The sequence below is a fragment of the Oncorhynchus tshawytscha genome, linkage group LG10 (genome assembly GCF_018296145.1).
Source record: "Oncorhynchus tshawytscha isolate Ot180627B linkage group LG10, Otsh_v2.0, whole genome shotgun sequence".
Taxonomy (NCBI): Eukaryota; Metazoa; Chordata; class Actinopteri; order Salmoniformes; family Salmonidae; genus Oncorhynchus; species Oncorhynchus tshawytscha.
Genome location: NC_056438.1, coordinates 37,226,100 through 37,253,996, shown reverse-complemented (window position 1 = coordinate 37,253,996; position 27,897 = coordinate 37,226,100). Strand labels below are relative to the sequence as shown.

The 27,897-nt window shown below is 41.2% G+C and overlaps 1 protein-coding gene across 1 annotated transcript; it reads right to left on the bottom strand.

Annotated features, from left to right (window-relative positions):
- Nucleotides 1-7,142: 7,142 nt before the first annotated feature.
- On the bottom strand, nt 7,143-27,203 carry ift57 (intraflagellar transport 57 homolog (Chlamydomonas)). The gene is made up of 11 exons (XM_024435011.2): nt 26,718-27,203; nt 26,393-26,567; nt 26,023-26,141; nt 13,396-13,486; nt 13,218-13,289; nt 12,745-12,867; nt 12,563-12,634; nt 11,759-11,890; nt 8,913-8,975; nt 8,288-8,354; nt 7,143-7,736 (listed from the first exon to the last, which is right to left on the bottom strand). The coding sequence occupies exons 1-11, from the start codon at nt 26,867-26,869 to the stop codon at nt 7,558-7,560; spliced, it is 1,245 nt and encodes a 414-aa protein (XP_024290779.1). The 5' UTR covers nt 26,870-27,203; the 3' UTR covers nt 7,143-7,557.
- Between the last annotated feature and the right edge of the window lie 694 nt (nt 27,204-27,897).

Here is a 27,897-nt window from a genome sequence, read left to right as displayed (position 1 = left end):
TCACCTGGTTCACCAACTACTTCTCAGACAGAGTTCAGTGTGTCAAATCAAAGAGCCTGTTGTCCGGACCTCTGGCAGTCTCTGGGGGTGCCACAGGGTTCAATTCTTGGGCTGACTCCTTTCTCTGTATACATCAATGATGTCGCTCTTGCTGCTGGTGATTCTCTGATAAACCTCTACGCAGACGACACCATTCTGTATACTTCTGTATACTTCTATAGACACTGCCATACAACTCTCCTTCTGTGGCCTCCAACTGCTCTTAAATGCAAGTCAAACTAAATGCATGCTCTTCAACCGATTGCTACCACACCTGCCCACCAGGCCAGCATCACTACTCTGGACGGTTCTGACTTAGAATATGTGGAAACTACAAATACCTAGGTGTCTGGTTGGACTGTAAACTCTCCTTCCAGACTCACATTAAGCATCTCCAATCCAAAATTAAATCTAGAATCGGCTTCCTATTTCGCAACAAAGCCTCCTTCACTCATGCTGCCAAACATACCCTCGTGAAACCGACTATCCTACCAATCCTTGACTTCGGCGATGTCATTTACAAAATAGCCTCCAACACTGTACTCAGCAAATTGGGTGTAGTGTATCACAGTGCCATCTGTTTTGTCACCAAAGCCCCATATACTACCCACCACTGCGACCTGTATGCTTTCGTTGGCTGGCCCTCACTTCATATTCGTCGCCAAACCCACTGGCTCCAGGTCATCTATAAGTCTTTGCTAGCTCACTGGTCACCATAGCAACACCCACCCATAGCACGCGCTCCAGCAGGTATATTTCACTGGTCACACCCAAAGCCAATTCCTCATTTGGCCACCTTTCCTTCCAGTTCTCTGCTGCCAATGACTGGATTGACGAACTGCAAATATCACTGAAGCTGGAGACTCATATCTCCCTCACTAACTATAAGTACCAGCTGTCAGAGCAGCTCACAGATCACTGCACTTGTACATTGCCCATCTGTAAATTGCTTATCCAACTGCCTCATCCCCATACTGTTATTTATTTATTTTTCACCCCAGTATCTTTACTTGCACATTCATCTTCTGCACATCTATCACTCCAGTGATTAATTGCTAAATTGTAATTATTTAGACAGTATGTCCTATTTATTGCCTTACCTCCCTTATCTTACCTCATTTGCACATATTGTATATAGACTTCTTCTATTGTGTTATTGACTGTATGTTTGTTTATTCCATGTGTAACTGTGATGTTGTCTGTGTCGCACTGCTTTCCTTTATCTTGGCCAGGTCACAGTTGTAAATGAGAACTTGTTCTCAAGTAGCCTACCTGGTTAAATAAAGGTGAAATAAATTCCTCCTCCACTAAACTTCATAGTTGGCACTATGCATTCTGGCAGGTAGCGTTCTCCTGGCATCCTCCAAACCCAGATTCATCCTTTGGACTGCCAGATGGTGAAGCGTTATTCCTCACTCCAGAGAACACATTTCCACTGCTCCAGAGTCCAATGGCAGCGAGCTTTACACCACTCCAGCCGACGCTTGGCCTTGCACATTGTGATCTTAGGCTTGTGTGTGGCTGCTCGGCCATGGAAACCATGAAGCTCCCGACAAACAGTTATTGTGTTGACATTGTTTCCAGAGGCAGTTTGGAACTTGGTGTGAGTATTGCAAATGAGGACAGACCAGTTTTACACTCAACGCGCTTCAGCACTCAGTGGCCCTGTTCTGTGAGCTTGTGTGGCCTACCACTTCGCGGCTGAGCAGTTGTTGCTCCTAGACGTTTCCACTTCACAATAACAGCACTTACAGTTGACTGGGTCAGCTCAAGCAGGGCAGAAATTTTACAAACTGACGTGATGGTGCCACGTTGAAAGTGAGCTCTTCAGTAAGGCCATTCTACTGCTGATATTTGTCTATGGAGATGGGGTGTATATATAGTGTATATAAATCAATCAAATAGCTTAGAACATTTTTCAAATGTTCAAATGAAAAGGCAATTGCACAAAAAAACATGAACATGCTAAAACATGAGGTGATGATAGAGGATGAATGGCACAACGATGGGCCTCAAGTTCTTGTCACGGTATCTCTCTCTAGTAGCTCCTTAGCAACTTTGCATTTGTGCATTTGTGCACAACATTTGAGAGATATAAGCTTTTTGTGCGTATGAAAATCTTCTGGGATATTTTATTTCAGCTCATGAAACATGGAACAAACAATTTACATGTTGTGTTTATATTTTGTTCAGTGTAATAAACCAAAGCACTGATCATTGGGAACGAGATCAGAATGACTGCTATGGCTTGATCCATAAATTAAATAATTAAATAGCCTACAAAACTAAAATGATCCCGATGTTCTAATCAAAAGGCCTGATTAACAAGACTATTAGACTTCATTTTTTCACATACTCAAACAGCCTACTGTTTAGGACGCAAGTATGGGTATTCGGACACATCCACTGACTTGAATTTCATTATTCAACAAATTAGATAACAGATTTGTAACATACATCATTATAATAGATTAGAACTATAGGCTATCAAATATTATTTAGCAAAAAGGACTCCATATCTGATGAAGATGAAGTGTGAAGGAAGAGTAGTGATGGGAAACCGAAGCCTTTGGGACTTTCACCAAATTGTGCTGAAAAACAGTTCATTATGCTGAGCTTTTAACACAATGCACAATAGTGACTATATATGTTTTTTCCACACTTTTCATCAATCCTCCATGGCGCAGCGGTTTGTTGCAAGGCTTCATAGCCTACAATCAGTTATCATTGCAGGTTCACACCGTCCACCATGCTTCCCTTTTTTTTGCTGTCAAAAACGGAATCTATGGTATTATTTAGGTTGCTTAAGACAGAAGCTTATACTTTACTCAAAAAAAGTGTGGTGTCACAATGACTTTCTAAATAATATGCCTTTGCCAGGATTCCACCCCATTCCCTGTCTGAGTTTTCTGGTGCCCGAGATCCCCGACTCCACCTGCTGAGCTACCATTCAGGTTTAGTTAATTAGACGACGTTACATGAAAAAAATCCTAATTACATTGTAAGTACGGTGTCCAGTAGAGGTTGGTGTTTGAAAGCAATTCAAAAAATCTAAGAAAGCAGCAAGGTGAAATTAGTGGGATCTTGCATTGTGCAACTCATGGTTTGAAAAACCGAGTCATCAAATGAAGCTTCAGACGTAATTGATCACGTGATGTTACTTTGAAACAAGCATCGGTACATTGTGTAGGATCAGTAGAGCTTTGAAAACTGTATCAGAGCTCCAGAATCAATCGTCCCATCACTAATGAAGAGAGTAAAGAACAAAAATATGCACACCTGGAGCACCTTGAGTTTAAACTAGTGATGGAAGCATTGAGGTTTTCCAGCCAACTGTGTTGAAAATATAGATTCATTACTCAAGGCTTTGATCAACACAGTGGCACCTGCTGGTCAAAATTATTTAGCGCAGCCAAATGATTATAGATGATGTACCACACCCTATACCGCGTGCGCAGCAGAGCTTTTTTGTCTCCTACCAAAACAATACTAAACCCATCAGGCGGTTGTTTGACGAAACAAAGCTTCAGACGTCATTGATCAAATGCTTCTGATAAAGTGATACAGGCAGTGGCACACAGAAACTCTGGGTGGAAGGCACTAGAGGGGCAATGGGTTACACCAAACTGTTGTAGCACTTGCTGGAAGACCTTTAACATGAAATTTGATCCTTGGTTCGACTGCACTACCTGCGAAAGTCCAAACGTTGAAAATTATTTCACCAGTACCTTAACAATACTGGGACCCGTGATTTTCCTCAGTGGAATGGACTCAGGGAAACGAGTGGTAGCACACATTATGATTAAGAGAAACTGGTTACCACTCTTGGCTTTGGGCAAAGGACCAAACCCTATGTTGGTGTCAAATTATCAGGAGCAATGGAAAAAATAATCACGTGAACAAATTGGGAAAGAATGACAGGTCCAAAAACCACATGACCGTAATGTGAATGAGAATATTATTTTTAGAATAGTGTGAATATTATGATAATGATTGGCTAGGGTTATGAGAACATGGTACGAGAATGACCTGCATACTGTGGTTTACTGTGGGTGATGTGGTCACTGACCTCAGCCAGAACTCTGGTCCTCTCTGTAACTCCACCACTTCCCTGCTGGTAGCACTCCCTTGCCTTGGAATACAAAAAGGTCAACATGTCTGTATGCTTGTCCCCCCACCCCAAATAAGCCAATTAGTTGTGCCTCTGCATTGCTGACTAACACATACCACAGCAACAAAATACTGTATACTGGTATTGGATATTCTATTTTATAAACCGGGTGGTTCGAGCCTTGAATGCTGATTGTCTGAAAGCAGTGTCATATCAGACCATATACCATGGTTATGACTAGGGCTGTGGCGGTCATGAAATTTTGTCAGCCGGTGATTGTCAAGCAAATAACTGTCGGTCTCACGGTAATTGACCATTAATGCAAATGAGTGATAGAAAACCAATCGGGCAAATGTCACCACTCCGATTTCCAGGGCGCCTGCACAAAAAAATCGTAATGGTGACATTTGTGAGATCGGTTTTCTATCAATCATTTGCACATCACGTTAATGATATCATGTCAATGTGTGGGACTGTGGGTCAATTAACCTTGTCAGGGTGGGCGCCCTGATTCTAGTTTGTGAGCTAGGCAGGCTACTGCCTGGGAAGGTCTCCCACTCAGAAGTACGAGATGAGGAGCGGGGCGGGGGTAGGTTGACCTCAGGTCTCCCCACTGGAAGCCCGAGGTAGGGGGAGAGGGGGAATCTATCAAATAGCACACCTCTAACATTGTACAGTACTAGCAATTAGTAAAATGTCACACTACGAAATGCTACCAAATAAACCACAATTCATTCATAATACTGTGAATATATAGTTTCAAAGACATATTGTTGCATTTTTTTCTGGTTTGTGCGAAATCGTTAAGAATAATATAAAACCAGTCTGCACACAAACAACATAAATTGTTTTAGTCGTGACTCTTGGTTGACTGTGTTGGGGGATGGGTAATGTATTGATGCTCGAGTGCCAAATCAACACAAATTTGTTTCTATTTGTCTTTGTTACTTTTTGATATTTAGGAGTCTTATTTTTGTATTTATTTTTTACATTTATATAGCTTTAAATGTTATGATTATTTATTTGTGTTGTTCCAAATGTCTGAATAAAAATTACAGTTAGTGCAGAATGGTGTTATTTTTTGGGGGGCGGGGAGACTGAGGGAGCCATACAAGCTAGAACCGCCATTGTCAGAGTTAATAAAGCCGCATACAAATATGGTCTCTTTTTTGTTTTCCTGAGTAAGGCAGATCCAAAATGCAGGTGTTTCAGCCAGCTCAGTGCTTTCTGCGGTGGCGGGGCAGGCCAGCAGAAAATAGGAGCATTGCGCTGTGATTGGCTGAGTGTTCTGTTACTCAAGGGAATACTACGTCACCTCCAATTCTATAGGGTTGCTCTAAAATTCTAGCCCCTTGGGTGCTGCCTTAAGAGTTAAATTAGAAGTGCCCCTCATAGAAGGCTCCAGGTTATTTGACACAGATAAAATGGAATCAAATCACGTTATATCTACAGAGTAGCTTTGATTGGACTGATCATACATACATCATACATCATCAAAATTTTAGCTAGCAGTCATCATCATGAATCAACTCAACAATCTACTGGCAAATCCTTTTCAAACCTTGTCATATGAAGATAAATAATTAAAATAAATTATAGATAAAACATATCGGTGATCATCAGCCATTGGACATACACATTACACAACAAGTTGGAAATCGCAAATTCCACAACGAGTGGTTTGCAAAGCAATCATATTAGCTATACATTGAAGCTGGCCATGCCATCAATGAAACATGATTTGTGCCGCGCTCAAAACAACTGTTAAATCGGAACTGCAAAATTGGACTTTTGTGAGTTCAAGACAACTGGGAACTCGGGGAAAAAGCTACGACTGGGAAAATATGTTTTGAACTTTCATCCAACTTGGAATTGTAAATCGGGAACTCGGGCCTCTTTCTAGAGCTACGACCTGAAGATCAATGAAGTCATCATGATTCAACTTTTTTTGTTGGAGTTCCCAGTAAATCCAGAGAATGCCAGACTTTGATGACAAAATTTCCCCACGAAGGACCACCGCGCCCCCTTCCTGTTCAAGTGAGCACAGTCCAAAAATGTCTTGTATGCTGCTGCATGAATTATGTAATATACCAGGCAGATATGTATACTGTAGCTAAGAAAGTAATATGTGTATGTTGTGTATTAAGCTGTTAGTAGCCCATGTGCATCACCCTAATAATTTTTCCAATTTTCACCTCTTAATTTAGCCTACTGTTCTGACTTGGTGGTGCACATGTAGCCTATAAACTGTTTTTGAGAAATGTAATCATTGAAAATTGTAAAAGCATTCATTATCCGATTATACATCCCCTTTATTTATCCTACGGTTCTGACTTGGTGTACAGGGAGAACACTTTAAGATGGCCCATGTTCTGAATTCTGTCGCTGTACATTTCAAAAGTGCTGAACAAATAGTTATACTATGTCTGTCCTAGCTCGCTCATTGTCTTAATCGAAATTACGGATTGCCTCTTATCCGCTTGTCGTTCCCTTATGCCATAGCTCGTACATCTCAATTGTCAGTAGAAACCACATTTGTTTAAGCAAGTCAGCCATATCAGCTATGTTTTTTTAAAGGCAGTAAGTGAGGCTGAATGAACTGTTTCGTTGCCAGACAAGGCACTGCTGATAGCCAGGTGTAGCAGTGGTAAAGTGTTGGGACAGCTTTATGTAGGCCCTAACAGGTTGTGTCTTCCGCATTTAACCCAACACCTCTGAATGAACCTACTTAAAAGTTATGATTTCCAAAGTTACTTTTGGATTTTTATATTAATGTTTCATCATGTACCCTGACATAGCAAACATAGCTGGCAATCAATCTCAGCCGACTTTGTAAGTATTTCCACTTTTCTATGTGGTACAATTATTTTCGTTACAAATGGCTGGATGCATGTTTAATTTCACCTTTCCAGACATTTCATGAGCCTTACCAGATCAAAAAGTCAAAATAAATGTCCCCATCAAATCCACATCAGTAATATTATACAACTTCTTATTTGTAAAAAAAAATATCAGTTTAATTATCTCCATTACAAATATGGCAATTAGCAAACTTAACCCTGCATGTAAAACATATGGGCATTCAAATCTGTATTTTATAATTCCAATGTATGTAAATACATTAATTCAACCACGCCAACAAAGCCTTCGAATGCAATCAAATATGATATGAAACACATGACAGTTGAAGTCAGAACAATACAGATGTCTCTCTATGTGTCTGCTTAAACAGACCGTTTAGAATCATTTAAGGACTTTGGTATATTGGCTGTAGTCAGGATGTAACCCACTGCTTGCCTTCTCATAGCAGGTGCCATACCATGTAAATAATATCATTGCACAGGCATAATGTATCGCTATATAAAGTTCGGTAACCTAATGATAGATAATGCCATACTTTCTATATCTCAGTATGCGCCGATGGCAGGCTCTGGGATATTGGTGGCGTGCATGTCTCGAGTCATGTTGGACTTCTCCTTTAGCTTGGCCTGCAGTAGTGTGTGCTCTACCACTCCAATCCGAATGTCCATCTGAACAATCTCCTGCTTGAGCTTGGTCAGACTCTGCTTGATTTTCACCACCGGGGCTGTAAATTCAAAAAGCTCAAAGGGTAAGAAAAGTAATAATATCAAACATTTTCAAAAACAATTTGTCACGATCATTACACATGAATAGATTCCAAAATAAATCATGTTTTTAATGATCTAACAACTTGATTTCATAACCTTTCTTCAATAGATTCAATGATAAGAGAACTGTCACTATATACATATTAAATCAAGAACTGTTGCTTCACCCATCAAGACCCCAGAAAATGCATGGGTTTGCAAAGTGCGCAATTTAAAAAGTATACATTTGAGGTACTTTCCGATTGTATTGAATGACAGAGGATGACAGCGGGGAAAGGTAAAGAGAGGCGGTGTCAAAGGGCAGTAGGCCAGATTCTAACATATACCGACACCGTAGACATGTGTGCCGGAGGCCAGGCCACAGCAAGGTGCCCAGCCTAATGACGTATGTAACACAATAGGATGTGACGTCCCCTCCCCCCTTTTGTCCAGCTTGCAGTGGAAAAGGCTTAAAGCTATAGTGCTGTGTAGATTCCCCAGTCTGGTATGTTTTCATTTACAGACTCACCTCCATCAGACATACTGCTGCCCTTCTCCTCCATCTCCTGCTTCACCTTCTCCAACTCCTCTGTGATCTAGATTAGAATGAGACAGCACTGAGATAGTTGACATCAAAACTCATCTGTCATCTATGGCACTAAGAAGTATCTACAGAGGATAAGAGATAGGTAGTATTTTTTGCATGTTATTTTGGCATTAATTACGTGCCACATATCAGTTTGCAAACAACGTACAAAATATATATATACATTTTTATATAAAGGTATAGGCAACATGGGCAGCCGCTCAGGGCGCCCACTCCGACCCACAGTCCCACACGGTAACATTATATAATTTAAGTGACGTACAAATGAGCGTATTTACAGAGGATAAAAGATAGGTAATATAACATATTTGGCCATTAAGGACTATATCATGATGTTGGTGTAAAATTATCAGGAGCAATGGAAAAAATAATTACGTGAACAAATTGGGAAGAATGACAGGTCCAAAAACCACATGACCGTAATGTGAATGAGAATATTATTTTACAATAGTGTGAATGTTATGATAATGATTGGCTAGGGTTATGAGAACATGGTACGAGAATGACCTGCATACTGTGGTTTACTGTGGGTGATGTGGTCACTGACCTCAGCCAGAACTCTGGTCCTCTCTGTAACTCCACCACTTCCCTGCTGGTAGCACTCCCTTGCCTTGGAATACAAAAAGGTCAACATGTCTGTATGCTAGTCCCCCCACCCCAAATAAGCCAATTAGTTGTGCCTCTGCATTGCTGACTAACACATACCATAGCAACAAAATACTGTATACTGGTATTGGATATTCTATTTTATAAACCGGTTGGTTCGAGCCCTGAATGCTGATTGGCTGAAAGCAGTGGCATGTCAGACCGCATTCCATGGTTATGACTAGGGCTGTGGCGGTCATGAAATTTTGTCAGCCGGTGATTGTCAAGCAAATACCTGTCGGTCTCACGGTAATTGACCGTTAATTAACATAAACACATTTAGCATCTCCTGGCTTCCACACACAGCCTACAAGCCATTTAAAAAGTCTAATAAGTTAATGTAATATAGCCTACACCTTCACAATAAATCCATTATTTATTTTAGACAGGTCTAAAGAAGCATGATATTTGAGAACATTTGGTCTATTTCAGAAGAAAATATCAAACTCTGTGTTGTCCTTATGTTAGGCCCTGGTGTGGCTATGCCAAATGGCTGACGGCTACACTTGTTCATTTAGCAAAGAATATTTGCTTATAATTCCGTGGCATTATTTTATAGTATGAAGAAAACAACTGAACAAAGCTGAATAAAATATAAATATTTTCTCTAAACGAGGGAGTTTTGAGGGAGTGCACACATGCTGCTATTCTGTGTTGAGTGGTCAATAAAGAAATAGGTACTCCTATATCCTTAGAGTTATTCATTTAGTTGTTCTACAAACGTTGGGCTATATGTTTTGGTGTTTAATACATTGTAAGGCTGCATGATGAGACTCTAAAGATGATTTGAAAAAAGTCACTTGAAAAGGCATGAGCTCTGCTTATTTTTTTTTTGCGCAGGCTGTACACACTCCAATAGCGTCTCATTCACAATTTGACAAGCACTTGATAATGCTTCGAATTTCACGGCGGCATCCCATTCATGCCTTTCGCGGCTACGGAGTGCTGCGTTGTGCCCTTCTCGCTGAGTGTGCTGCACAATCCGAAGTGCCTCTCACTCACATTGCACTCTGTCACGTGTGCCTTTCCAAATCATGTCTGATCAATTGAATTTACCACAGGCAGACTCCAAGTTGTAGAAACATCTCAAAGAAACAGGGTGCACCTGAGCTCAATTTAGTCTCATAGCAAAGGGTCTGAATACTTATTTAAATAAGGTATCTCTTTTGTGTTTTTAATACATTTTCTAAAATGTATAAAAATCAGTTTTCGCTTTGTCATTATGGGGTATTGTGTGTAGATTGCTGAGGATTCCTATTTATTTCATCCATTTAACAATAAGACTAACGTAACAAAATATGGAAAAGGTGAAGGGGTCTGAATACTTTCCTAATGCACTGTACATGTAGGTAAGGGTAAAGGGGCAAAGCAGACAGCACATTTTCTTGCTTTTAAAATGTATTGGATCGCCAGGGGAACACTCCAACACTAAGATATTATTAACAAAAGATGCATTTGTGTTTAGTGAGTCTGCCAGAGGCAGTAGGGATGACCACATGTTCTCTTGATAGTTGCATGAATTTGACCACAATCCAGTCCTGCTAAGACATTCAAAATGTAACAAGTAATTTTGGCTGTCAGGGAAACTGTATGGAGTAAAAAGTTGTCAAAATATACAGTACTAGTCAATAGTTTGGACACACGTACTCATTCAATGTTTTTTCTTTATTTGTACTATTTTCTACATTGTAAAATAATAGTGATGACATCCAAACTATGAAATAACACATATGGAATCATGTAGTAACCAAAAAAGTGTTAAACAAACCAAAATATATTTTATATTTCAGATTCATCAAAGTAACCAACCAATCATCAAGCGCTATGATGAAACTGGCTCTCATGAGGACCGCCACAGGAAAGGAAGACCCAGGGTTACCTCTGCTGCATAGGATAAGTTCATCAGATTTACCAGCCTCAGAAATTGCAGCCCAAATAAATGCTTCACAGAATTCAAGTAACAGGCACATCAACGTCAACTGTTTAGAGGAGAGTGAATCAGGCCTTCCTGGTCGTATTGATGCAAAAAAAAACACTACTATAGGACACCAAGAGGAAGAGACTTGCTTGGGCTAAGAATCACGAGCAATGGACATTAGACCGGTGGAAATCTGTCCTTGCGTCTGATGAGTCTAAATTTGAGATTTTTGATTCCAACCGCCGTGTCTGTGAAACGCAGAGTAGGTGAACGGATGATCTCCGCATGTGTATTTCCCACTGTGAAGCATGGAGGAAGTGTGATGGTGTGGGGGTGCATTGTTGGTGATTTATTTAGAATTCAAGGGACACACTTAACCAGCATGGCTACCACAGCATTCTGCAGTGATATGCCATTCTATCTGGTTTGAGCTTATTGGGACTATCATTTGTTTTTCAACAGGACAATGACCCAACACACCTTCAGGCTGTGTAAGGACTATTTGACCAAGAAGGAGTGATGGAGTGCTGTATCAGTTTCCCTGGCCTACACAATCACCCGACCTCAACCCAAAAGCGTGGCTACTTATAAAATATATGGTTACTACATGATTCCATATGTGTTATTTCATAGTTTTGATGTCTTCCCTATGATTCTACAATGTAGAAAATAGTACAAATAAAAAACAACCCTTGAATGAGTAGGTGTCTCCAAACTTTTGAATGGGACTGTAAATAGTGAAGTAAAGTACAGATACCCCCCAAAACTACTTAAGTAGTACTTTAAATAATTTTTACTTAAGTACTTTACACCACTGTATGGATGCTTACCTCGCTGAGTTTGGACTGGGCGCTGCGGTAGTCCTGGATAAGGTGTTCCAGCTGGTTGTTGATGTATTTCTCTCTGCTGCCCACCTTCTCCAGTGTCTTACCAATCTCCTCCTGCAGCTTGTCTAGGTAGCCCTACCAAATAGGTACACATAGCAGCTTTCGCTCTATAATACATTACTAACATACTAATTTTAAGGTAATAGAATGACATGAGAGGTTGGCAGTGTGATAGGTGCTAGTCTTGTCAGACAGTGAGACTCAGATAAAGTAGCTTATTCATGGGTTGCATGTTTTGTCACAATATTGTTTTGAACATTCGTTATGGACTAATGCCCGACTAAGCATTCTATTCAATGCATCGTCAATGAGCGCTGATAAAGATCATCAAAAGCGCATTACAGTGGCTTGGAAATACAATGATATTCTAAAGGAGTCAAATAATTAGTGGGAAAACATTTTGATGTCATCAGATTGACTTTAAATGCAGTATAACGTTAGCTAGCTAGCTAAGACTGAGGGTAAACCACCAGATTTTAGCTAGCTAACGTTAGCATTTCCAGCTATTTCTACTAATTTTGCTAGCTAATAACAACATTGCCATCCATCGGTCTAAAGTAAATTAGATGACATGATATTGCTGGCAAAATTGTTTCCTACTAAATATTTTACTACTTTAGCAACGTCATCTTATTTCCACGCACTATAGTTTAATTTAGACTAAACAGTAGTTTAGTCTAGATGCTATCAAAGTGATGTAACCTAGACAGAGACAACTGAGTCCAACTGTAAAGGACTAAAGTCCACCTTGGCCTCCTTGAGAGATGATTTGATCCCGTCTTTGTGCTGATGCATTTGGTCCACGTGGATCCTCCAGTCCTAGTAGTGGACATAGTCTTGTTACAAACACTCATGTTTTAGACGACTGCTCGACCCTGCATTGATTTTGAGAGAGCAATGCCAGAATTGACAGCTGTAGCAATCTTTACCTTGTGGTCTGTTCTGATTGTGACCTTCAGTTGTGGGAGAACCCGCTCGACCTCTAGATTCCACTCGGCAGCGTCCATGTTTGATTCCAGTATATTGTCTGGCTTTGAAGACAATCTGGCCTCCTGTGAGAGGGAAGGAGTTAGCGTTAGGAATGATTAGTATGTACACTATGAGGGAATGAGCAAGAGCTAAAAAAAAAAGATAAACATTTATTTTATATTTGTTTGAGTCCACTGGTGACTAGCCTTTCTACATCTACAGACAGGGAACTGCATAGAAATGAAAAATCGGACTTGAAATCAGCAGTAGCCTACATTAACCACACATGAAAAAGACAATATAGCAGCACATCTACTGTATGTGTAGTAACAAAGTATCCACAATCTCCAAACAGAACAGTAAATATGTACACCATTACAGTTCATTGTTCGTATCCAGCTATTAACATAACATTACAGCAACAGCAACTCACACTTTGATTGGTCCTTGATTTAAGTGCCTCTAGATCCATGACATTCTCTTCCTCACAGTCATCTGGTTCCTCCTTTATTAAGGGATTGATTTTTTAAATAGACATATTTTAAAAAGTGACGAGTACAATATATACAAATAGGCCTATCACCAGGAGACACTTCGATGGGGATACCCACTGTCATCTCCTCTTCCACTTTACTGAGAGTCAGCTCTGCATCATCCTCCATCACAGACTCTTCTTCCATCTCCTCTGTAGGGTAGTTTGGTCTGGGAAAAGACAGGAGAATAGGGATTGCACTAGGCCAGCTATGTTCAACTTTATCATTGGTTGCACCTAAGTGACATCACACCATTGTTATACAGTGCCTTGCGAAAGTATTCGGGCCCCCTTGAACTTTGCAACCTTTTGCCACATTTCAGGCTTCAAACATAAAGATATAAAACTGTATTTTTTTGTGAAGAATCAACAACAAGTGGGACACAATCATGAAGTGGAACGACATTTATTGGATATTTTAAACTTTTTTAACAAATCAAAAACGGAAAAATTGGGCGTGCAAAATTATTCAGCCCCCTTAAGTTAATACTTTGTAGCGCCACCTTTTGCTGCGATTACAGCTGTAAGTCGCTTGGGGTATGTCTCTATCAGTTTTGCACATCGAGAGACTGAATTTTTTTCCCATTCCTCCTTGCAAAACAGCTCGAGCTCAGTGAGGTTGGATGGAGAGCATTTGTGAACAGCAGTTTTCAGTTCTTTCCACAGATTCTCGATTGGATTCAGGTCTGGACTTTGACTTGGCCATTCTAACACCTGGATATGTTTATTTTTGAACCATTCCATTGTAGATTTTGCTTTATGTTTTGGATCATTGTCTTGTTGGAAGACAAATCTCCGTCCCAGTCTCAGGTCTTTTGCAGACTCCATCAGGTTTTCTTCCAGAATGGTCCTGTAATTTGGCTCCATCCATCTTCCCATCAATTTTAACCATCTTCCCTGTCCCTGCTGAAGAAAAGCAGGCCCAAACCATGATGCTGCCACCACCATGTTTGACAGTGGGGATGGTGTGTTCAGGGTGATGAGCTGTGTTGCTTTTACGCCAAACATAACGTTTTGCATTGTTGCCAAAACGTTCAATTTTGGTTTCATCTGACCAGAGCACCTTCTTCCACATGTTTGGTGTGTCTCCCAGGTGGCTTGTGGCAAACTTTAAACAAAACTTTTTATGGATATCTTTAAGAAATGGCTTTCTGCTTGCCACTCTTCCATAAAGGCCAGATTTGTGCAATATATGACTGTTTGTTGTCCTATGGACAGAGTCTCCCACCTCAGCTGTAGATCTCTGCAGTTCATCCAGAGTGATCATGGGCCTCTTGGCTGCATCTCTGATCAGTCTTCTCCTTGTATGAGCTGAAAGTTTAGAGGGACGGCCAGGTCTTGGTAGATTTGCAGTGGTCTGATACTCCTTCCATTTCAATATTATCGCTTGCACAGTGCTCCTTGGGATGTTTAAAGCTTGGGAAATCTTTTTGTATCCAAATACGGCTTTAAACTTCTTCACAACAGTATCTCGGACCTGCCTGGTGTGTTCCTTGTTCTTCATGATGCTCTCTGCGCTTTTAACGGACCTCTGAGACTATCACAGTGCAGGTGCATTTATACGGAGACTTGATTACACACAGGTGGATTGTATTTATCATCATTAGTCATTTAGGTCAACATTGGATCATTCAGAGATCCTCACTGAACTTCTGGAGAGAGTTTGCTGCACTGAAAGTAAAGGGGCTGAATAATTTTGCATGCCCAATTTTTCAGTTTTTGATTTGTTAAAAAAGTTTGAAATATCCAATAAATGTCGTTCCACTTCATGATTGTGTCCCACTTGTTGTTGATTCTTCACCAAAAAATACAGTTTTATATCTTTATGTTTGAAGCCTGAAATGTGGCCAAAGGTCGCAAAGTTCAAGGGGGCCGAATACTTTCGCAAGGCACTGTAAATGTTCTCAAGAGGCTCTCAGCCATACTAATGTTGCATTCAAAACAACTGGGAACTTGGAAATCTCAGACTTCCGACTTCAGTATGTTCAAGACAACCTTGAACTGTGAATAAAACGATATCCAACTAACGATCTCCGACTGGGAAAAATAGTTTTGAATGGTCATACAACTTGGAATTCCAAGTTGGGAACTCGGGCGTCTTTCTAGAGCTCCAACTGTCCGACCTGAATATCACTGATGTTGTGATTTGACCTCATTCGCCCCCTAGAGCTCCAACTGTCTGATCTGAATATCACTGATGTTGTGATTTGACCTCATTCGCCCCCTAGAGCTCCAACTGTCCGATCTGAATATCACTGATGTTGTGATTTGACCTCATCCCCCCCTAGAGCTCCAACTGTCCGACCTGAATATCACTGATGTTGTGATTTGACCTCATTCCCCCTAGAGCTCCAACTGTCCGACCTGAATATCACTGATGTTGTGATTTGACCTCATTCCCCCCCCAGGGTTCCCATTTGTCTTGAAAGCACCACAGAGCAAGATGTGCCCAGTCAAACTTAACAGGGGCTAATGACCATTTAGCCTAAATTACAGCTTCAAAATACGATGACATTGGTGGAGTAATGTTTCCATAGCTAGTAAAAGGCCTTTTCACACTGACATTGTTCTTAGCCCCAGGCTAGACTGGCCCTGGGCTAACAGCTTGTGTTCACACAAGCATTTGGTAACCCTGGGTTAAGCTATAGCCCTGGGCTAAGGATTCACACTTCTATTCCAAAACCCTGGGCTAACAGACAAACACAACATGTAACCAACATTTTATCTCTGATTCGTGACCAATGCTATAAATAATAACACATTTATTAACACATTATTTCCTCATGCTTCTAGCCTAGCATTTGATTTCCAACAGTGATGGTTTGAATAAACCTTGCCTTCTGCCTGTCCGACATCGGAAACAATATTTCAACTTTGAAATTCGATCTCACCCCTGTACAGAGAATGCTATGAACAAAAGAGACATCAACTTTTCTGATTCAGGCAAAATCATGCAACAATATTATTATCATGGATATATGCAATTAAATGTCAATAGAAAAGCTATGAAAACAGAGGAAAATGGAGTGTTTGCTGCATTTCCAGCTGTAGAGTTTGTAGTTTTAGTTGGCTAAGTGAGAAGACTTTAGCCAGCCTGCATAGCAACCATTTTTGATAGACATAGCAACCAACCAATGTTTTTGCACTGATGAAAGTATATTGTTTTTTGGTCCTCAGATGGAAGGATTAAATAGTATGAATTTACTTGTCAAAATAACTCACAGAACACATCACAGGCATCACCAGCATATGTAAATTAGGTGAAAGTGCTGCTTTTGTGATTGGACAGTGAGCATTATAGGCATTGTTCTTGACCCCCACTGGCTATTTTGGCAACGTGTTTTTGGGGCTAACCCCAAAAAGTCAGTGTTAACCCTGCTCTGGAGCAGAGCCAGCTAGCCCTGGGCTAAGGGAGATTTTAGCCCTGGAGCTAAGGAGGCTCTTAGCTCTGGTCTAAAGTGCAGTGTGAGCACACCTAAAGTTTGACAAAAAAATACCTAGCTAAAATCCAGTGCACTGTAGCTAGCTAACGTTCTAATCAATGTTTCCTCTAAGCCATGGGTGTCAAACTCTGGCCCGTGGGCCAAATTTGGCCCGCGGGGTAATTATATTTGGCCCGCGAGACAATACCAAATTACTACTAGAGCTGGCCCGCCGGTATTATACAGCGCATTCACCACTAATACTACGAATCCCATAATGCTCTGCTGTTTTCGTGCGCCAATCAGGACAGGACCCAGAAACGCTCTCTCCTCTGTGACAGTAGTCACAGCAACATAGACGCTACAACTGTCAGCGAGCTAACCCTTCCCAAAAATGGCGAAAAGAAAAGGCAGAAAACAGGAGCTTTCTGGACAAGTGGGAGGCAGAATATCTGTTTACATATGTAAAAGACAAACCTGTTTGTCTTGTTTGTGGAGTCAATGTGGCTGTAAGTAAGGAGTACAACATTAGACGACACTATGAAACGAAACACCATGACAAATACAAGGACCTGGACATGACTCAAAGGAGCCAGAAAGTAGAGGAGATGAAAAGAAGTTTGGTTTCACAACATAATATGTTTAAAAAAGCCACATCACAAAGCGAGGCTGCTGTAAAGGCTAGTTATATAGTGGCAGCAGAGATCGCAAAATCAGCCCGGCCCTTTAATGAGGGAGAGTTCATGAAAAAGTGCATGATGAAGGTTTGTGACCTCGTATGCCCAGAGAAAAAACAAGCATTTTCAAACGTGAGCCTGAGCAGGAACACAGTAGCTGATCGCACATGTGATCTTGCCACCAATCTGTATGACCAGCTGATGGAAAAGGGAAAAGATTTTGTTGCGTTCTCCCTCGCTGTGGATGAGAGCTGCGACGCATCTGATACTGCTCAGCTGTCAGTCTTCATCCGTGGAGTGGACTCAAATCTGTGTGTTACGGAGGAGCTATTAGGATTCAAATCAATGCATGGCACAACCACAGGAAAGGAAATCTTTGAGGAGGTTTCCAAATGTGTAACTGAAATAAAGCTGCCGTGGGATAAACTCGTTGGATTAACGACAGATGGTGCGCCAGCGATGTGCGGTAAAAAGAGTGGACTGGTGGGCATGGTTCGGGAGAAGATGCGGGAAGAGAACTGTGCAGGTGAGCTAACTGTTTACCACTGCATCATACATCAGGAAGCACTGTGTGCCAAAGCCCTAAAGATGGAACATGTTATGACCACAGTAACACAGGTAGTTAACTTTATAAGAGCCAAAGGTCTAAATCACCGCCAGTTTAAATCTTTTCTGGAGGAGTGTGGTTCGGAATATGCAGACGTCCCGTATCACACAGAGGTGAGATGGCTAAGCAGAGGAAAAGTACTGAACAGATGTTTCGAGCTGCGTGAGGAAATATGTCAATTCCTGGAAACCAAAGGGAAGGATACAGCAGAGCTCCGGGAGCAAAAGTTCCTGTGTGAGCTGGCCTTTCTGTGACATCTCGAGCCATCTCGATGCGCTGAACCTGCAGCTTCAGGGGCGGGGGCGCATCATCACAGACATGTACGCTGCAGTGAGGGCCTTCAAAACTAAACTGTGCCTGTGGGAGAATCAGATGCTGCAAGGAAACCCTTGCCATTTTCCCTGCTGCCAATCCATAAAAGCGCAGATCTCTACCCCGTGTTCCCATGCGCACAGTTTGCTGAAAAACTCAGTGTTCTCGCCGCTGAGTTTAGCCGGCGATTTGCCGACTTCGATGCCCAGAAATGCAAGTTTGAACTGCTTAGTAATCCCTTCGCAGTTGATGTGGAAAATGCACCAACCAACATCCAAATGGAGCTGATTGAACTCCAGTGCAACGACACGCTGAAGTCAAAGTATGATGCTGTGGGCGCCGCACAGTTTCCACGGTTCATCCCTGACACAATGCCTCAGCTCCGCACCCAAGCTGCTCAGATGCTCTCCATGTTCGGCAGCACTTATCTATGCGAGCAACTTTTCTCCTCGATGAAGATGACCAAAACAACCCACAGGAGACGTCTGACTGATGAACATCTTCGCTCGATACTGAGGATTTCTTCAGCTCAGAGCTTGAGCCCAGACATTGATGAACTAGCATCCAAGAAGAGATGCCAGGTATCTGGCTTGGGCACATCAGATTAGACCAGTGTGCAATAATTAACGTTTTCTTTATGCACTTTTTCTTGCTACAAGGCATGGGCTTGAATGGTTGATTGATTTATTATCATTTTATTTGTAAAATTATTAGCCAGTGGAAAAAGTTTATTTTGGTATTTAAATCAGAAGGCTGCAAATAGAAAAGAGGCATACAATTTTTATTTAAATTTTATTTATTTAATAAATGAATGCCATTGATGTGTTTTTTCATTTGAAATTCGATTTTGCATGTCTCCACTATTAAATTATATATTGTATGGTAATAAGCGATGCTTGTTCCATATTCAATGTTAAAGCAAAACTTGTTTGGGTCCATATTAAAAGGTTAATTTGTTCAATGTTGGCCTGTGACTTTGTTCAGGTTTTACATTTTGGCCCACTGGGTATTTGAGTTTGACACCCCTAAGCTGTATGCATGCAGCTACCCGGGACTGCCTCACAGAAGAACTATCAGCCTGCGCAGAGAACCAACTTCAAATCAATTTTATAGTTTTCCCCTTTAGTTAACACTATCAATGTTTCCCTTTACTGTGGGAATTGTGATCAAATCAATGCAATATTAGCCACTTTCAAAGGAACATACCAAAACAAACTATGCAAGATATGTTGTTTTAGGCAGAAGGCATCGGAGTAGGATTCTAATGCATTGACAGGCATTACTCAGCCTGTACTCTACACAGACCAGTGCTGCATGAACAATCAGAACTGCAGAAGGCCGATAAACAAATAGACCATTGCCATATATGAGTCTGCTGGCATATATGGATCTGTGCCATTCACTTTGAACTGAACGTTGTTTACAGCATGAGTGGTTGTGAGTAGGTGAACCTGTTTTGATATCAAAGCGAGAGCTGCATGTAGCCACTTGCGCACATTTGTTCATATCCTTTGCTAGTTAGTGAGTTATTAGCCCAGTTATAGATCATTTGTAGTCAGCAATGGGGGAGTGATTGCTTCCTACAAGGGCACAACACGTGCACATTGTTAGACCTCTTGAAAGGCTTGTAAAATGGCTTGCTTAATATTAGGATTTATTAGTTGAGTGACAGCAATGTAATTTGCTTGGTTACTTTTATTAAATGCGCTGTTGAAAACTGTGTTTTACTGGAATAAAAGTAGGCTAAGCCACCAGAGACAAATCCTTTCTGGCTATAGCCTATGCTGATCAGGGCTTACATTAGATTTTATTTTGATTGTTCAGTGTCACCATCAGCAATAGTTTTGGTAGTTTTGCTTGAAACAATCAGTGCATATGGTCATGTTTAGATATACAAGGTAACGGTGATCATTTCATAACGAGGACAGCAATCACTTTAGCGAGTCGCACTGCATGGCCAAAACGGGAAGAGCTGAGGAGCTCACTCCATAGAAACTTCAAAACTGTCAAATCCATTCGACTTTGAGACGGGGGTGAAATTGTTATAGACATTTTTAAAAGACAAATCTTGACACATAACTAACGCAAACACTTTCAAACTGCCAAAATGACAAGTTAATTAGTGGGTAATGGTGATTTGTAGATCAAACATAGGGGGACAAAAGGCTTACATTAAACAATGACTTATATACAGTGTAGTTTGAAAGTATTTAGACCCATTCCATTTTTCCACATTTTGTTACGTTACAGCATTATTCTAAAATTAATGTAATATTTTTTTCCTCGTCAATCTACACACAATACCCTATAATGACAAAGCAAAAACATGTTAAACATTTTTACACATTTATATATAAAAAAAAAACGGAAATACTTTATTTACATAAGTATTCAGACCCTTTGCTATGAGCCTCGAAATTGAGCTCAGGTGCATACTACACTGCTCAAAAAAATAAAGGGAACACTAAAATAACACATCCTAGAACTGAATGAAATATTTTTATTAAACACTTTTTTCTTTACATAGTTGAATGTGCTGACAACAAAATCACACAAAAATTATCAATGGAAATCAAATTTATTAACCAATGGAGGTCTGGATTTGGAGTCACACTCAAAATTAAAGTGGAAAACCACACTACAGGCTGATCCAACTTTGATGTAATGTCCTTAAAACAAGTCAAAATGAGGCTCAGTAGTGTGTGTGTCCTCCATGTGCCTGTATGACCTCACTACAACGCCTGGGCATGCTCCTGATGAGGTGGCGGATGGTCTCCTGAGGGATCTCCTCCCAGACCTGGACTAAAGCATCCGTCAACTCCTGGACAGTCTGTGGTGCAACGTGGCGTTGGTGGATGGAGCGAGACATGATGTCCCAGATGTGCTCAATTGGATTCAGGTTTGGGGAACGGGTGGGCCAGTCCATAGCATCAATGCCTTCCTCTTGCAGGAACTGCTGACACACTCCAGCCACATGAGGTCTAGCATTGTCTTGCATTAGGAGGAACCCAGGGCCAACCACACCAGCATATGGTCTCACAAGGGGTCTGAGGATCTCATCTCGGTACCTAATGGCAGTCAGGCTACCTCTGGCGAGCACATGGAGGGCTGTGCGGCCCACCAAAGAAATGCCACCCCACACCATGACTGACCCAACGTCAAACCGGTCATGCTGGAGGATGTTGCAGGCAGCAGAACGTTCTGCACGGCATCTCCAGACTCTGTCACGTCTGTCACATGTGCTCAGTGTGAACCTGCTTTCATCTGTGAAGAGCACAGGGCGCCAGTGGCGAATTTGCCAATCTTGGTGTTCTCTGGCAAATGCCAAACGTCCTGCACGGTGTTGGGCTGTAAGCACAACCCCCACCTGTGGACGTCAGGCCCTCATACCACCCTCATGGAGTCGGTTTCTGACCGTTTGAGCAGACACATGTACATTTGTGGCCTGCTGAAGGTCATTTTGCAGGGCTCTGGCAGTGCTCCACCTGCTCCTCCTTGCACAAAGGGGGAGGTAGCGGTCCTGCTGCTGGGTTGTTGCCCTCCTAAGGCCTCCTCCACGTCTCCTGATGTACTGGCCTGTCTCCTGGTAGCGCCTCCATGCTCTGGACACTACGCTGACAGACACAGCAAACCTTCTTGCGACAGCTCGCATTGATGTGCCATCCTGGATGAGCTGCACTACCTGAGCCACTTGTGTGGGTTGTAGACTCCGTCTTATACTACCACTAGAGTGAAAGCACCACCAGCATTCAAAAGTGACCAAAACATCAGCCAGGAAGCATAGACCGCTTCTCAGTTCCTGTGGTCACCCCCTGCAGAACCACTCCTTTATTGGGGGTGTCTTGCTAATTGCCTATAATTTCCACCTGTTGTCTATTCCATTTGCACAACAGCATGTGAAATTTATTGTCAATCAGTGTTGCTTCCTAAGTGGACAGTTTGATTTCACAGAAGTGTGATTGACTTGGAGTTACATTGTGTTGTTTAAGTGTTCCCTTTATTTTTTTGAGCAGTATATTTCCATTGATCACCCTTGATGTTTCTACTTGATTGGAGTCCACCTGTGGTAAAATCAATTGAGTGGACATGCATGATTTGGAAAGGCACACATCTGTCTATATAAGGTCCTACAGTTGACAGTGTATGTCAGCGCAAAAACCAAGGCATGAGGTCAAAAGGAATTGTCCATAGAGCTCTGAGACAGGATTGTGTCAAGGAAAAGATCTGGGGAAGGGTAACAAAACATTTCTGCAGCATTGAAGGTCCCCAAGAACACAGTGGCCTCCATCATTCTTAAATGGAAGAAGTTTGGAACCACCAAGACTCTTCCTAGAGCTGGCCACACAATTAACTGAGCAATCGAGGGAGAAGGGCCTAGGTCAGGAAAGTGACCAAGAGATGGGAAAGCCTTCCAGAAGGACAACCATCTCTGCAGAACTCCTCAGTAAAAAAACAAAATGACAGCCCGCTTGGAGTTTGCCAAAAGGCACCTAAAGGACTCTCAAACCATGACAAACAAGATTCTCTGGTCTGATGAAACCAAGATTTAACTCCTTGGCCTGAATGCCAAGCGTCACATCTGGAGGAAACCTGGCATCATCCCTTCAGTGAAGCACGGTGGTGGCAGCATCATGCTGTGGGGATGTTATTCATAATCAGGGACTGGGAGACAAGTCCGGATCCAGGGAAAGATGAACAGAGCAAAGTACAGAGATCCTTGATGAAAACCTGTTCCAGATCGCTCAGGACCTCAAACTGGGGCGAACGTTCACCTTCCAATAGGACAGCGACCCAATGCACATAGACAGCACAACGCAGGAGTGCCTTTGGAACAAGTCTCTGAATGTCCTTGAGTGGCCCAGCCAGAGCCCGGACTTGAAAACGATCGAACATCTCTGGAGAGACCTGAAAATAGCTGTGCAGCGACGCTCCCCATCCAACCTCACAGAGCTTGAGAGGGTCTGCAGAGAAGAATGGGAGAAACTCCCCAAATACAGGTGTGCCAAGCTTGTAAATTCATACCCAAGTAGACTTGAGGCTGTAATTGCTCCCAAAGGTGCTTCAACAAAGTACTGAGTAAAGGTTCTGAATTATTATTGTTATTAATTATTGAATGAATTATGTAAATGTGATATTTGCAAGAAAATCTAACAACCTGTTTTCTTTGTCATTATGAGGTATTGTGTGTAGATGGATAACTTTTTTTGTCATAAATTTTAGAATAAGGCTGTAATGTAAGAAAATGTGGAAAAAGTCAAGAGGTCTGAATACTTCCCAAATGCACTGTATAAACTAGATAACTAATAGGGGGCACTGTTAAAGCCACCATTCCGGCCACCTTGGCACTTCCCCACCATTGTAAAAAATACTTTTGAAGAAATAGAAATGAATTTATTAATGTCTACATTCGTTTTTTGCCACATGTATTCTACTACAGATACATTCATGCATACTTTTGAAATTATATGTTAGCTTTACATACAAATATACACTACCGGTTTAAGTTTTAGAACACCTACTCATTCAAGGGTTTTTCTTTATTTTTTTTACATTGTGGATTAATAGTGAAGACATCAAAATCATGTAGTAACTAAAAAAAGTGTTAAACAAATCAAAATATATTTGATATTTGAGATTCTTCAAATATCTTCACTTTGCCTCTATAGCTTTGCACATTCTTTGCATTCTCTCAACCAGCGTCATCTGATGCAGCACTCCATCGCTCTCCATCTTGGTAAAATAGCTCTTACACTGCCTGGAGGCATGTTGGGTCATTGTCCTGTTGAAAAACAACTGAGTCCCACTAAGCCCAACCCAGATGGGATGTCGTATCAGTGCAGAATGCTGTGGTAGCCATGCTAGTTAAGTGTGCCTTGAATTCGATATAAAATCAGACAAAGATACCAGCAAAGCACCCCCACACCATAACACCTCCTCCTCCTGATTTACGGTGGGAAATAAACATACGGAGATCATCCGTTCACCCACACTGCATCTCACAAAGACACAGCGGTTAGAACCAAAAATCTCCAATTTGGACTCCAGACCAAAGGACGCATTTCCATACATCTAATGTCCATTGCTCGTGTTTCTTGACCCAAGCAAGTCTCTTCTTTTTATTGGTGTCCTTTAGTAGTGTTTTCTTGAGGTAATTCGACCATGAAGGCCTGATTCATGCAGTCTCTTCTGAATAGGTGATGTCTAGATATCTCTTTTACTTGAACTTTGTGAAGCATTATATTTGGTTTGCCATTTCTGAGGCTGGGAACTCTAATTAACTTATCCTCTGCAGCAGAGGTAACTCTGGGTCTTCCATTCATGTGGCAGTCCTCATGAGAGCCAGTTTCATCATAGCGCTTGATGGTTTTTGCGACTGCATTTGAAAAAACTTTCAAAGTTCTTGAAACTTTCTGTATTTACTGACCTTCATGTCTTAAAGTAATGATGGACTGTCGTTTCTCTTTGCTTATTTTAGCTGTTCTTGCCATAATATGGACTTGGTATTTTACCAAATAGGGCCATCTTCTGTATACTCCCCCTACCTTGTCACAATACAACGGATTGTCTTAAAGGCATTAAGGAAAGAAATTAAACAAATTAACTTTTAAGAAGGCACACCTGTTAAATGAAATGTATTCCAGGTGACTACCTCATGAAGCTGGTTGAGAGAATGCCAAGAGTGAACAAAGTTGTCATCAAGGCAAAGGGCGGCTATTTGAAAAAGCTGAAATATAAAATATATTTTGGTTTGTTACATTTTTTTTGGGTTACTACACGATTCCACGTGTTATTTCCTAGTTTTGATGTCTTCACTATTATTCTACAATGTAGAAAATCCTAAAAATAAAGAAAAACCCTTGAATGAGTAGGTGTGTCCAAACTTTTGACCGGTAGTGTACATATTAAAACTTTCTTAAAGTATTATTTTTTTTAGATTAGTAATGTTACTGTCCCCACTACAACAACAAAAAATACTTAAATACATTTAATTATTTTCTTGAAACATTTAATTGAAATACTGTAGAATTACATTAATTCCTATGGAGGACTGCGCCTACCGGGGAGTGCCAATATCGCCGACCGGTTGTTTTTAAAGCCTCTCAATGGCCAATACATAGCACATACAACACCCATTCTGCCAGTAACATTTTGTTAAAGGTCCCCAAAGCACACACATCCCTGGGCCGCTCCTCTTTTAAGTTCGCTGCAAGCTAGCGACTGGAACGAGCTGCAACAAAAACTCAAACTGGACAGTTTTATCTCAATCTCTTCATTCAAACAGTCAATCATGTTACTGACAGTTGTGGCTGCTTCGTGTGATGTATTGTTGTCTCTACCTTTTTGCCATTGTGCGGTTGTCTGTGCCCAATAATGTTTATGCCATGTTTTGTGCTGCTACCATGTTATGCTGCTGCCATGTTGTTGTCATGTTGTGTTCCTGCCATGTTATTGTCTTAGGTCTCATTATGTAGTGTTGTGGTATCTCTCGTCATGATGTGTGTTTAGTCCTATATTTGTATTTTTATGCCAGCCCCTGTCCCCGCAGGAAGCCTTTTGCCTTTTGGTAGGCCGTCATTGTAAATAAGAATTTGTTCTTAACTGACTCACCTAGTAAAATAAAGGTTCAATAAAAAAAAATGTAATAATCAGCAAACCAGAATTTATATACATCATTGACATTAACTTACCTTCTCCAGGAAAACACTCTCTCCTTCAGAGCCTCTTCAGCCAGCCGATCCAGCACATAGCAAACATGTTCCCCTGAACCAGCTTTTAGTTTGGAGGGAGGAAAGTCTACCAGTCCTCCCTGGGTCAGGAGAGAGCAATATTTTGATCAAAGATGCAATGTCTGAAATATGTCTTATACTAAAGTTGGACCATCTAGCTTAGTATAGGTCCTTGCAGTTTCACAGCAATGTCATGTGATACATTATGCAATGGAAATGAAAAAATGACAAATACAGGTTGTTGATAAACAAACCCCCCTGTTGTCTGCAATTCAAAACGGTAGACAACAATGGGGACACCAACGTGTACAGTATGTTGAGTTGTGCTTACAAAAGCTCTCAACTGTGAGAGAATGTTGGACACAGTGGCGTTGGGGTCGTCATACTCCTGAGGCTGCTCAAAGGGTCTCCCTGCTGCATTGATGAGCCAAGACGCGATTATGGTAAACATGAAGAATTGCTCCCCTGGATTTGATGGCATGTAGGCACTGGATGCAAAGTAATGCCTATATGGGGGAACAATGTATTACTTGACAATCTCTTACCAGAATTGACTGCAATGTATTTTTTGACAGTCATATCTAGCAGTTTGAACTGTAATGTCACTTTGGAAACTTTAAACATCAATAATAGCTAGCTAGATGCTACTTGCCAACCTGGATAGAGCTTTCATGTTGTGCTTTGCCAGAACTTCCTCTTCATAATCCAGAAGCTTCAATTTGTCCAGCAGGTCCTCCATAACCACGAACATTTGATATGCTGCTCCAGGACCCCGTTCATCGTCCCCTCGTCTATTGTCATCTACCATCTCTCTCTTGGCACTTCTTGCAGGCTAACAACAACCCGATTTGTGATTGACCAATTTTTTGATGCAGATCAGCGCAGTCTTCTTCAGCTTGTTTTGGTTACCATCTGTGTTGTCAAGCAACCCTAATATAGCCAGATAACGTTAGCTTGCTAAGTTAACAGTTCCTTGGTTAACTAAAAAGCCAGCTATACGTTTTGTCGGAACGATTATCTTTATATTAAATATATCCAGATGGTACCTGTGTATTGAGAAGAATATTCAAGTAGTTGTATCAATAACCCTTGCACATATTTTGCTGGGGCAGGCGACATGCGTCCTAACGTAACTTTATTTGCGTCCTTACGTAACAACCTTTCGTTTACGTTCCAGTGCAGCGTTATCACACGTGTCGTGGTTTTGCTGCCACCTACTGCAGTGGATGAAAAACTACTCCTGGAGAAATGAATAGAAACAGTTAAAATATACGTGAATTGTAAGGAGAGAGTATAAGGACTAAAATGACTCTTAAACAGATCAAGCAAAAACATTAAACTGAGTTGCGCTGCACAGAAGATCTCGACAACGACTTGAGAAGTGTTTAACATCACCAGTAGGCTTATACCACCACAACCTTATGATATATATTTTTTCATAAGTGCAACATGACTGCAAGAGACAAGTCGGAATGTATGTCTGAAATACAGAACAATCCACCTTTTTTTCTGAACAATAGGTGTTTGAATTTGTTGATAAAATGCGGAACATGATTGTTTTCAACAAAAATACCAAAATGCAGGACCTTTACCTTCACCCTAACACTAACCCTAACCTTAATCTAATTGTTATATATTCATAAATTAAATATAATTTTTCTGGATTGTAGCAGGAGGCAAAACAATATAACACCCTCTTTGATTAGAGACATATTCTGGGCTTCGGGGTCGATTTTAGCTGAACCACAGCTGTGTCTGGAGGTATATAATGGTTTGCCATTAGACGGTTGCCTATGGCTGTATAATAATGACTTGTTCGGCAGCTATTTCCTAAAA